This window comes from Bison bison, unplaced genomic scaffold (genome assembly GCF_000754665.1).
Source record: "Bison bison bison isolate TAMUID 2011002044 unplaced genomic scaffold, Bison_UMD1.0 scf7180017864495, whole genome shotgun sequence".
In the NCBI taxonomy this organism is placed as follows: domain Eukaryota; kingdom Metazoa; phylum Chordata; class Mammalia; order Artiodactyla; family Bovidae; genus Bison; species Bison bison.
This window is the reverse complement of record NW_011495054.1, coordinates 12,211,317-12,224,129: the sequence shown is the minus strand read 5'-3', so window position 1 is coordinate 12,224,129 and position 12,813 is coordinate 12,211,317. Positions and strand designations below refer to the sequence as shown.

The 12,813-nt window shown below is 53.5% G+C and overlaps 1 protein-coding gene across 1 annotated transcript in view; it reads left to right on the top strand.

Moving 5' to 3' along the window:
* Positions 1-12,813, top strand: part of ASCC2 (activating signal cointegrator 1 complex subunit 2) — a 36,181-nt gene that overhangs the window by 10,589 nt on the left and 12,779 nt on the right. The window contains exons 5-11 of the mRNA XM_010828748.1: positions 1,165-1,294; positions 5,776-5,843; positions 6,855-6,965; positions 7,834-7,946; positions 11,885-11,959; positions 12,386-12,493; positions 12,742-12,810. Of these exons, the coding sequence (XP_010827050.1) occupies positions 1,165-1,294; positions 5,776-5,843; positions 6,855-6,965; positions 7,834-7,946; positions 11,885-11,959; positions 12,386-12,493; positions 12,742-12,810 (674 nt within the window). The remainder of the gene's footprint in view (positions 1-1,164; positions 1,295-5,775; positions 5,844-6,854; positions 6,966-7,833; positions 7,947-11,884; positions 11,960-12,385; positions 12,494-12,741; positions 12,811-12,813) is intronic.

Sequence of the window (12,813 nt, the reverse complement as noted above, 5' to 3'; positions counted from 1 at the left end):
CCCCCCCCCCCTTTCCCTCCCGCTGCTGGGGAAGAAGCCTGTGCCACCTCCCTCGTCCTCTGAGCCGCCAGGTCGCCTGCGCTATACCCAGTGTTCCATCAGTGGGGAGCCGAGGGCCCTGTGCCAGGGACGCGTGACTCTGCCTTTCCTTGCGCGTCAGAGGGCGAAGCATCGATTCTGATTTTTTTAGAGGACCTTGGATGTGCTTTCTAAAAGTCTTTACTCCCACACCCCGGGTTTATTTTTGTTAATTTTATTTATTTATTTGGCCAAATTGTGTGGCATGTGCAATCAGGCTATTCCCCAACCAGGGACTGAAACTTTGCTCCCTGCAGTGGAAGTGTAGAGTCCTAGCCACTGACTGGACTGCCAGGGAAGTCCTGCTCCCCAATTTTAAAAATAATAATGCTGTCCTTAAACAAACGTAACAAAAATATTTTGCAGATAGTGAGAGTCGCCCACAAAATTTCCTTCCCTCAAAATAACCACTGTTAAGGTGCCTGTTCCTTCAGGGAACGTTTTTCCTTTCAATGTGTTTGTGTCTCTGTGTGTGTGGTGCCCACATATTTACTTTAAAAATAGTATCTTTTCTGTTTTTTTAGCTTGTTAGCATGGAAACTGTTAAATATACACAAGAGTATCATGACTCCCACGTGCCCATTACCTGGCTTCAACAGTTAGCATCTTGCCTATCTTGTTTTCTCTCCCCCACTGAATTTTCTGTTTTTCTTGGAGTATTTTATTTTTGTCCTTTTGAAGCTGTGCTGTGTGGCATGCAGGATCTTAGTTCCCTGACCAGGGATGGAACCTGAGCCTCCCTCCATTGGGAGCGCAGAGTTTAAATCTCTGGACTACCAGGGAAGTCCAGTCTTGGAGTATTTTAAAGCAGTCCCAGACATCATGGGAGTTTACCTGTGAATAACTTTAGAATGAATCCCCAGCTGATGTGTTTCATAGGGAGCGTCTGCTTTGTTTTACATTAGGGTGAGTGACTGTCGCTCCAGGTCAGTCCCCTTGGCTTGGACGCATCCTTGGTGTGGACGGAGCTGCTTCTATTAGCCAGGCCCCCTCGATGGACCCGAAGGTTATTTCCTGTGAGCCTGCTATTACACTGCCATGCACGTGTTTGGGGAGGTCGCTCATCCTCTCTTTGCTGTTCCTTAGGATCACTTCATTTCGCCCTCTGCTTTTGGAGAAATCCTCTACAACAACTTCCTGTTCGACATCCCAAAGATCCTGGACCTCTGCGTGCTTTTTGGAAAAGGCAACTCTCCGCTGCTGCAAAAGATGATAGGTGAGTAGGATGTGGGGCCCAGGGCCTGGGGTGGGGTGTGGGTGGTGCAGAGATGACCCCCACATGTCCACAGGGGGATCAGAGCAGTAGCAGCGGGCGGTGCTTGGAAGTGACCTACCAGATGTGTGTGTCAGCTCTGAAAGAAGTGACTCAGTGGCTGTGGGGGAGGGGCGAAAGACAAGGGCAGAAGAGAGCTCCTCCAGGATCTCAGAGCCCCAGCGTCAGGCTGGGTGTCCCTGCCCAAGGAGGGGGGCGTTTGCTTCCGTGGTGACAGCTAACCGTTTGCCTGAGTATGCACTGGTGACTCCGCCGATGCCCCACCTGTGTCGTCTCAGGCGATCCTCACAGCCGCCCTGTGATGTTAGTGGTGTCCCCACCCCCCATTTACGGTTAAGGAAACTGAGGTTGAATGTTCGGGACTTGCCTGCAGGGTCATGACTGATGAGTGGCCAAGCTGGGGTTGAAGTCACGTGGGCCTGAGGCTCACACTCTGGGCCTCAGTCACTCCCTGCCTCACGGGTGACATGGCCACCTCAGAAATGTTGAGATTTGAGTTGCTTCTGAGGATGGACAGGGGCAGGGGTTAGAAGGAATCCCCTGGGGTTGTGGAGGGAACGGACATCAGCAGTTGGGGCCTGTCGGGAGGCGGGGGTGCTGGAAGGTTCACGCAGAAGCTTTGTTGGGAAGCTCCAGAGGGAACAGTGGCCCCAGAGGTTTGCCTTGGAAGAGGAACTTGTGGCAACTGGCCCAGCTGGTCACCCTGGACACTCCGTCAGCCCTTCTCACCCCGAGACTGTAGGAGACGGTGTTCCTAATGCCCAGTTACAGAGCTCGGTCACCACTTGAAATGGTTTCCTTCCTCCCTTTCCCCTCTAACCCCAGTGATAAAGGTAATATAGGTTAATTTAGAAAATTTTGGAAGAGTATAAAGAAGCAGGAAAGCAGTTATCAAATTCCTGCCCCACCCCCACCCCCAGAGACGATCATTTAGTGATTATTCCCTTCTAGTCTTTTCTCTGCGTATTTTTGAAAAATGTATTTAGGGCCTAATGCATATGAAATTTCACATCCAGCTTTTTCACTGGCACAATCTCTGGTTTCTCATTCAGGTCTAATCATTGGCCTGATCATCAGTTAAGGGAAAAGACAGTTAATAATTATACTCTAGAATAAGAGGATGGGGTGCGTACACAGAAGCAGCACAGTTAGAGAAACAATTATCAGGCCAGTCTAGTTGGAGCAGGGCATTCTGGGAGGGAGCGTGGGGTCAGGGGAAGAAGCTGGCATCAGATGGTTCAGGGGGCGGGGAGAGCTCCGAGCCAGGGACCTGAGGAAGGGTACATTGCTCGGTGGCTAAAAGGGAAGGCCCTGGAGTCGAACTCCCCAGTCCATAGCTGTATTCCGGGCTGTGTCCCTTTGACTCGGGCAGTTGGCCGCTCTAAGCCTGAGTCTTCTCATCTGAAGAAAGGGAAGACTGATGATCCATCCAGCCTGTAGGATGGTTGTGGGTTGTGAATATGAGGTGGGGCGCAGCACAGAGCCTGGCAAGTTACAGACACTCGGTAAGTGTGAGCTCGTATTGTGACGAGGCCGTGGGAGCCTCTGGGGGCACGGAGCAGGGCGGGGAGCCATCCGCTGACACGGTCAATCTGGCAGCACGCAGGTGGGGAGGGTGCTGATAGGAGGCCATGGAGGAGGCCGGGCTTCAGTGTGGGCTGGAAGGGGAGAGCCTGGGTGGAAAAGGACATCCGAGAGGAGAGTCGACGGGGCTTCATGAGGTTGGCTGGAGGGAGTGAACTGGGGTTGGGAAGCAGGAGGCGGGGGGTGTGCGCTGTGAGTACAGGCAAGGTCAGCACTGGGTCTGGAGGCCGTCAACTGCTCCAGGGACCCAGGAGAAGAGGCCGTCTGGCCGCAGACAGGTGAGGCTGGAGCAAGAGAGCTCCGCCTGCTGCCGGGGTTCCAATCTTTCGGGTCACTTGACTCCTCTGAGAATCAGACGAAAGCTTGTCTCTAGGAAGACATAGCGCCTCATAGATTTTGAGCTGTTTAAGAATGTTCTCATCCCCAGATTAAGAATCTGAAATCGGTTTACCAAGGGAAGCACTGTCTTTGGCTCACAGAATCTGGTTCACAGACAAGATGGCAGGATCAGGCATCAGGTGCCCCTTCTGATTGCGTGCGTGTCTGTCTGTCTGCCTGTCAGTCTGCAGGCCCCTTCTCCACACCCTCCAACACATGCATTAGGTCTCTTCCCAAGCCCTTGAGCAGAAGACAGGAGGCACAGTGCAGGGCAGCCTCTGCTTTCTCTGCCGCAGAAGCTCTCGAGCAAGGCAGATCAGCTGGAAGAAGGGGGTTGGCAAAGGAGATGGGGCGGAGCACAGGAACTGGCCGACTGTCCTTTGGGCAGAAGCCCAGGCCCCTGTCCCCACCTCCCACTTTTTTTTTAACCCCAAGGCTGGTGTTGTGAATCAGCGAGTGTAATTGTGAAAGCTGGGCCTTTCAGTTAGGCTGTGAGACCTTGACCCTGCAGAGGGTAGCCCTGGTCTCTTTAGCCATACCTCGCATCCACCCTGGGTTTCTGAACTACTTCAGTCTGAGGACAGGTGCCATTGCTTTGGCTTTTTAATTATTTCTTTAGGAGATCAAAAGTCAGATCTTCCCTGTCATTGGGATCAGATAAAGGAGAAGAAAGAGGCTCCGAAGAGCCCGAGGGTAGACTGTGAAATGTGATCTATTTTGACGCTCATAGAGCATCCCTGTTACTCAGGCCTCAGAGTGAGGAGGATCCTGAGACAGTGCCTTCCCCCATGCCTGGCACTCCGGGTGTGGTGGGCACCACCATATGGCCTGGGGATTGTGGGAGGAGGCCTACTCCGGACAACTGGGACACCTGCCTTCTGGTGGACTCGGCGCTGGGAGGTCACTGCAGGCAGAGGGGAGGGGCAGCTTCATTCTGTGAGGCTGAGGATGGTGTGAGGGAAGAATGCAATTCAAGGGATGGGAGAGGGTGGCGGGAGATGCCAGCAGAAGCCAGATCTTGCAGGCCCTTCGTGCCACAGTCAGGAGTTTGAACTTGACCTTGAGGATATTGCTAGGAAGGTTCAATGAGGAAGATCAGAGGAAGACAGCTCGGTCACTCACTCCCTGCTCGTCAGGAGCAGGAGGTGGGCGCAGATGGTCAGGGAGAACTTCCTTCACAGGCTGAGGGGTCAGCACCCATCTGGAGTGGGAGACACCAAGCAAGCTCCTGCCAGTAACACTTTCTGGAATCCCAGGACCAAGTGGCCTGCAAAAAAGCATTTAGAGAAAGTCCAGCCACCTAGTGACTCACCTACTCACCCAGCACCATATGGCCTCTGATCTCATTCATTTTCAAGCCCTCCAGGATGGGGTGAGGGCTGCAGGGTTATGTTGAAGGCAGCCAAGGACAGCCCTGCCCAAGGACGGAGGACACCTAGGACTCAGAACGTCCTGACAGCCAGCCAGCCTTCGGTGCCAGGATCGCAGTGGGATGAGGAAGCCAGGCCCCTTTTTGAGGCGGTGCCATTTTGCACGGTCCTGCCGCTCGCGAGCAGTGATTCTCTCCCCCTCCGTGTTGGGCAGCGGGAACACTTGGTTTCTGTCCCAGTGACCCTGTACTCTAACCACCACACTCACAGCAGCAGTAAACACTCGGGGCTTCCCTGGCAGCTCAATGGTAAAGGGTCCGCCAGCAACGCAGGAGACAGGGGTTCGATCCCTGGGGCAGGAAGATCCCCTGGAGAAGGGAATGGCAACCCACTCCAGTATTCTTGCCTGGGAAATCCCATGGACAGAGGAGCCTGGAGGGCTACAGTCCATGGGATTGCATGACTGAGGGACTCAACAGCAATGCACACTTGGGGAGGGGCTTCGTTTTCTGGGAATAACTGCACGTGTGTGGTAAACCTCCCCCCAATGTCTTTGGCCAGCCTCTCTCTCACCGTGGAGAAGGGCTGTGTATGGCCAGCAGGTTCAAAAGCAGAGGGTGAGAGAATTTCTAGAGAATTTCTCCAGAATTGGCCTTGCAGGACCCCTGGACTGTAGCACCCAGGTTTCTTGGCCAAAGAGATCACGTCTCCTAGCTTTCCTGGATGACTCATTCCCATTTACAAAGCCAACACTGTCATACAAGGCATGGTGCCCAAGTGTGATCATTCCCCGGGGACGGCAGGGTGAGCTGGTTTGACCAGGGCGGGTGGGTCTTTTACGTAATTCACAGGGCAGAGGTGCTTAAAAGGTTAAATTGTACTGAGGCGAGGCCCTTCCCTCACCCTGGGGAAGTTTCTAGGCTGGGCCAGAACTCTGTGCCAGCAGGGCCCGGGGCCAGGACTGCTCTGGTGCAGGCAAGCTCAAGAGAGGGGCGAAAGGTCACAGAACATGCTGGCAGCCATGTGGAACTTGTCTTCCATCCTGTCCACCCCCACGTCTTTCCCCAATTCCTACCTTTCTCCCCTTTTCAGGGAACATCTTTATCCAGCAGCCAAGTTACTACAATGACCTGGACGAAACCATGCCCACCATCCTTCAGGTACCAGCTCTTCGCCCTGCCCTGGGGAGGGTGGGGGGATGGGGGAGGGTGGGGGGATGAGGGCAGGCAGGCCCTTCTCCTACCTGGAGATGTTGCTCTTCTTTCCTGCAAGAGTCTGGGAGAACTCTCCCCACCTCTCCACACCAGACACATCCTGAGACCATTGCTGTGTTCTACCCCTCACTTCATTCCTTCAAATTTGTCCTTTCCCCTCTTGAACAGGACTGAAATCTAAGGGCTGTCCAGCACTCATATGGAAGGAGCTTAGGGTGCATTCTGTGTTGTCTGTCAACAGCCATCTGCCCCTGAGGATACCCCTGTACGTTTCTCAAGTCTGAGCTCTAAAGCCTCATAGAATCATTTTTATGAAATAATGCTCATTGTAGAAACTTTGAAAATTCCAAAAAATAAATAAATAAGTAGAAGAAGAAGGTTAATCTCCCTCCGTAATCCCGCCACCAGGAGATAAGCATGTCCGACTCTTTGCAACACCATGGACTGTAGCCCACCAGGCTCAGACTCTGTCCATGGGATTTCCTAGGCAAGAATACTGGAGTGGGTTGCCATTTCCTCCTCCAGCTTAAACGTGGTGCAACCCACAATGGGCTCTGTTTTCGCCTCACTATTGATTTGTCTTTTGTTCAATACAGTTCCTATAAATCGCCTTGCCCTGGGCATCCAAAAATACACGTTGCTGACTGTATCTCTTAAATATCCATCCCCATACACTTGTCCAGCCGATCCGGGTCACATCCACAGGGTTTACATACATTTCGTCATCATCCTCACCACAGTCCTGCGGGAAGGACGTCCCCATGATTCCCTTTTGACACAGGTTCCATTCTGAGACGGTCACTGAGAAGGTCACTGTCTCACCTGATGTCCCAGGGGCACCAGCATATATCCTGAAGATTCCAAGGCAGTGCTGGCGTCACCAGTCTCTCACTGCAGGACGGGGGTCCCCGCTGCCGGTTCAATAGGATGTGAGAGAGTCACCTCTTGTGTTCACAGGTCTTCAGCAATATCCTCCAGCACTGCGGTCTGCGCGGGGACGGGGCCAGCGCCACACCCCAGAAGCTCGAGGAGAGAGGCCGGCTCACCCCCAGCGACATGCCTCTCCCGGTGAGCTTGCCCTTCAGCCCGGCTTCTTTCTGGCCAAGAGAAGGCCTGGAGCTTCCCCGCTGCTCACAGCCCCTCACCCCACCCCGCAGGCGGGTCGTCCCGTCACACAGGCTTTAGGACATTTCAGCAGGCTTTCTTGCTTCATTTATGGAGTTGCGGAGGGAACAGCTTGGAGGTTTAGCCTTCGCTTAGTTCAGCTGGACGGGTTCCTGGGTGCATTACTCATGGGGCCATTCATTCATGGCACCAGCATGCCCCGAGGAGCCCCCAAGCACATGCCAGGCCCCCAGGCTGGGCTGTGAGGCCCAAGTGGTTACAGAAGCAGACGCCTGTGTTAGCACGGGAGTTAGAGCAGGGCCGAGGGTGCGGTGGGCTGCCCTCCTGAAGCTTGCGCGGTCGTGGGAAAGCAGGCCTTAAACAAGCGTTCCAGAAAAGGGCACAGTGAGTGCCGTGGGAACAGGGCATGTTGCCCCGTGAACCTCAGATAAGTTCCCTTATCTGTAAAGTGGAGATCTGACCTGCAGCCCAGCCTCTTGTTTGAGCTGTTGGGAGAATCAGGGAGCCCAACACGCTCTCCAGACCCGACGGCGCGTGGGGGCTGGGTGTCCTGGCCTCCCTGGGGTGTAATTTCTGTGTGGGACCTCCGGCACTGTTTTCAGATTCAGGGATGGGTTCTCCTTCAGCTTCAAAGAAAGAATCGTATTAACCTGGAGCGAGAGGTCACCCTAGACCTCCCTGGGCATGCGTCCTCTGGAGCTGCGGCAGGCAGACCCGAGGGGGACCCTGGGCTCTGTCCGCTTTGCCTCAGACCCTCTGCAGGGCTGTCCCTGGGGGAGACTAATGCGGTGTTTTTCCTCTGGCCTGGCAGGAGTTAAAGGACATCGTCCTCTACCTTTGTGACACTTGCACCACCCTCTGGGCCTTTCTGGACATCTTCCCTCTGGCTTGTCCGACCTTCCAGAAACACGACTTCTGTTACAGGTACAGCAGTTGCAGTTATTCACATCCACATTCAGCCAATATTTACTGGACGCTCAGAACCTGCCGGGCCCCCTCTTCCAGCACCCACCTGCGTGGCGGCTGCATTTGAGAATGACTTTTACTGGAGGGGCTAAGAGCAGGGTAGGGGAGGGAGAAAAACGCCAGCCAAGGGCGGGGCAGTTTCCGTTCAGACCCAGTCTGCTGCAGAGCCCCCAGCATGGGTGGGCACAGGAGTGCCAGAGCTGAGGAGGCTCAGGCTGCGGACTCCGGCCTCCAGCGTGGGGAGGCGCGCACGCAAGCAGAGGTGCGTCCACGTGGGGCCAGCTGGTGGGGCCGCACCAGGAATGCAGACGAGGGAGCCCTGCTCTGTCTGGAGGAATAAGAGACGGTTTCAGGGTGACGCTTAGATGAGACCTTCAGAATGAACAGCAACCTGCCTGGCAGAGAAAGCCTGCGGTGGCCCAGATGATGGAGAAAGCTGTGCAGTGCAGTATGATGGGGGGTATGAGTGGGGGAGTGGGCTTGGGGAGCAGGCGACCACAAGATGCGGCCCCAGGGAAGTCAGACTTGCCGTGTGCTGTGTGTTGGCAGGGAGTGGGGCCTTTATCGTGGAGGCAGGAGGGACCCTGGAGGCTTCTATCCAAAGAAGTCATAGAAAGATCCTGCTGTGATGCAGAAAGACCAGGAGGGGGATACAGGGGAGGGAGAAAGACCCTCTTTGCCCACCTAGCCACGTGGGCATCCGTTCCTTGGGCAGTGAGAAAGGGGTGCCGGGACGGAAGCTGATAACTGGCTTGTTGCCCGGCAACTGTGGGGGGTGGGGGCCTGTCCTGCTCTCAGTGGCCTCCAGCTGTTCTTGCCAGGCATCTCCCCCCGCCATTCTGGGAGCTATCCAACTCCATCCCCCCAGCCCTCTGTCCATTGGGTCATTTGCCCAGCTATTCCACAAAACATTTATCTAGCGCAGACACGTGCCACAGATGGCAGCTGGCGCCCTGAGCCCACCGGGTCCCCTGAGCTCTTGAAAATCAGACGTGAGGATTGCTCAGCCTCCCGGAGAATGTTAGAAAAAAGCGCCAATCCACACTGTCCCCAGAAGAAAAGGGTGGGGACAGGACTTTTAAAAATGTTGTCACAATTTTTAAAAAGGTATTTACCTCATGGCAAACTGGAAACCTGGGAACTCCCCAGAGGTAGGAAATGAAAATCACTCTGAACAATCAGGCTGTTCTTAGGCTTATTTTCATTCACCATGAGCACTTTCCCATTTTGCGAAAGCATCTTCCCAAATGGGGCACAGATGGCCTTGGAAAGGGTCTCTGGAGATGGTGGGAGGGTCCTTGCCGGAAGAGCTGTTTCCCAAGAGGTACCTGGAAGGCATCACAATGGACATGAGTTTGAGTAAACTCCAGGAGACGGTGAAGGACAGGGGAGCCTGGTGTGCTGCAGTCCATGGGTCACAAACAGTCAGACTCGACTTAGGCACTGAACAACAACCACCCCTGGAGCAGGGCCGCAGCTCCACCCACCTCAGGGTGAGGAGCAAGGAAGGAAAACACTTTTGACTGTGAGTGACCCTGCCTTTGGCAAGAGATGCTGCCTCAGACCCACAAATAGCCTGAGGCCGGCTCAGCCTGTTCCAACTGTGCTGGAGGCCGGGAAGGCGTGCTGAGCAGAGGCCTTGGTCCCCCCAGGGCTCCAGGCAAGGGGTTACCTCACCAGACACCCTCCAGCTAATCTCTCTGAGCAGCCTTCTCCACCTTCCTCTCTTTCTGTCCTTTAATTTTATGAACAAATAATATATTCACAGGGTGTATAAAACACACATTTGAAAAGTCTCCCTCTCCCCCTTCTCCACTTCTGTTCCTCACACACAACCATTGGGTTAGTTTTTTTGTGGAATTTTCCAAAGATATGCATGTAAATATGCACATATAAGCAAATAAACACATTATCTACCTCCCTCCTCTTTTTAGTATTTCATATACTGGCATATTGGGCATCCCAGGTGACTCAGTGGTAAAGAATCCACCTGCCAATGCTGGGAACTCAGGAGATGCGGGCTAAATCCCTGGGTCAGGGAGATCCCCTGGAGGAGGAAATGGCAATCCAGTCCAGCGTCTTGCCTGAAAAATCCCATGGACAGAGGAGCCTGGCAGGCTGCAGTTCCTGCAATTGCAAAGAGTTGGACATGACTGTGCAGGCGTACGTGCTGGTACATTACGAATGCTATATGTGCTGTAGGCATTTTACTTTTAAATTTAATGCATATCTGTGCATGAACCACCTTCAGCCTTTGGTATCTCTGTGTAGAACTCCATTGTGGGGGACCCCAGACCCCAGAGATGGCACTTTAGGTTTTTTCCAACTGTTTGCTATTACCAAAAAAAAACATTGCCATGAAGGCTAACCGTGCACCTAGGTCATTGTGTACCTTTAGAACTATATCTGAGAAATAAATTCCTAGAAGTAGAATTGCAGGAACAGATGGTACATGCATTTGAAATTTTCACGGATTTCGCCAAATCACCCTCCATAGGGGGTGTTTCAATTTACCCTTTCACCAGCAGTGTATCATGGCAACGCCTGACTCTGAGCCAAACTGTCCTGTCTGTCTTCTGGGTGCCACGCTGTGGGCCTCAAAAGCCCCGCCTCTTTTGGCCTGCCTACCCTCGTCTACGGACAGCCCCACACCAGGAAAAAGTTGCCAGGAGCCAGCGATCGACAGACGAATATTTACAGGGTACATTACATCTGCTGCTGCAGATTCAGCTCAGTCCTAGGAAATCAGCTGCTTTTCTGGCTTTGGGAACTTAAGATGTTCAGAGATAGACTTATGCCATGAAGAGAGGTAGCTGCATTTTAAGGTGTAACAACAGCATCTTCTGAGTGCTGTGTGTCTGGTTCCAGAGAGGAATGGTCACAGGGTGAGCTTATGGTCAGGAAACATGTGGCTAGGATGGAGAGTTGGGTTTTGTGTGTTTTTTTTATTGGAGTATAGTTGATTTACAGTGGTCTGTTAGTGTCAAGTGTACAGCAAAGTGAATATATATATATATACATACACATACGTGTATATACACACACACACATATACATATACATGTATATAGGCTTCCCTGGTGGCTCAGCAGGGAAGAATCTGCCTGCCAATGAAGGAGACACAAGTGGTTGGGAAGATTTCCTGGAGAAGGAAATTGCAACCCACTCCAGTATTCTTGCCTGGAAAATCCCATGGACAGAGGAGCCTGGCAGGCAATGGGCTGTGGGGTTGCAAAGAGTCGGACAACTTAGCAACTAAACAACAACAACAAAATCTATGTGTGTCCATTCTTTTTCAGATTCTTTTCTCATCTAGGTTGTTACAGAACATTGGGTAGGGCTCCCTGTGCTGTCCAGTAGGTCATTATTAGTTACCTCTTTCACGTGTAATAGTATGTATATGTTAATCTCAATCTCCTAATTTAGGGGATGGAGAGTTTAAGTCTGAGTTGAGGACAGGTGGCTGTGAGGTTACTGAGGTGAGAAGCCAGCTTGGCTGGGCTGTACCGGGTACAGATGCACCAGAGAGAGGAGTTTCACTCTGATATCATAGGAGGTAGGGAGCTGCTGGCAGTTTCTGAGCAAGAAGAAAGTCACCTTGTACCTATTCCTCAAAGCTTGCTGCATCCTGGGTGGCCCGCTCATTGCTCTGTGAGAACGAGCCCCTCTGGATCTTGGATTCCCATCTGAGCAGGGGGCGAGCTCCAGGTCACTGCCCACCAGGCTATTCCTAGGACCAGCCACAGCGGAGCAATCCAGGCTGAGGGAGAAACTTGTCTTGGGGACAACCTGGCAGGAAGAAATGTGCCCTCCTGCTCCCTTGAGCGTGCTTTGATTTTTCTAAGTGTGAGATTTCTGAACTAATCCAGCCTTTTACCCTGTGTGTGTCATTGCAGGCTAGCTTCCTTTTACGAAATAGCCATTCCCGAACTGGAGTCTGCAATTAAGAAGAGGAGGCTTGAAGACAGCAAGTGAGGCGGGGACAAAACTGAGGGCTGTTGTGAGAGAGCCCCAGCCCACCCGTCCTGGGCATCGGCACCTGCTTCTCTATGTCAACGGTCAAGGGCCAGGGACGAGAGGCCCCGCAAATTCAGCTAGTGCTTCCCTCCCTACCTAGCAGCCTCCTGGCAGCAAGGAAGCCTTTCCCCGTCAGCTGTTGCTCCAGACTCTTATGAACCCGCTGGTTCCTGAGCCACCATCTGAGCTGACAGGTGGCCCTGGAACCAGCCAGCCTCTCAGAGCCTGTCGCCCTTTGCCAGCTGCTATCAGCAGCGAACTGAGGCTTTCTCAGCCCCCCGGGGATGGAGGGTGAGGTGGGGGGCACCTGCAAAGGCTGTGAAGAAGCTCCCCTGGCGCCTTTCTGCCTCTCAGATCTACTTTTCTTTCTGGCCTCTAAGGCTGCTAGGTGATCTGTGGCAGAGGCTCTCCCATTCCAAGAAGAAGCTACTGGAGATTCTCCACATCCTCCTGAATCAGACCTGCCTCCTCCCAGTCCTGGAAAACAGGTGGGCGTTTGGGATCCTCTGCCCACCCAGGCGGGAGAGCCCCCTCCCCAAGCCCCGCCGGGGTGCTGCCCTCATTGCACGGGGCTCCCTCCCCTGCCCTAGGGTTGCCCAGCAAAGATGGGAAACCGGGAAGAATGCCTCTTTCCTCGAGTGGCAGAGGGAGGCCGCAGAGGGGTGGGGCGGGTGGGGAAGGAGCCAAGCCTGTCTGGAGGGAGTTAGCTCATCCTCTTCTCTGTGTCCTGTTCCAGCTGTGACAACATTCAGGGCTTCATCGAAGACTTCCTTCAGATCTTCAGCTCCTTGCTGCAGGAGAAGAGGTG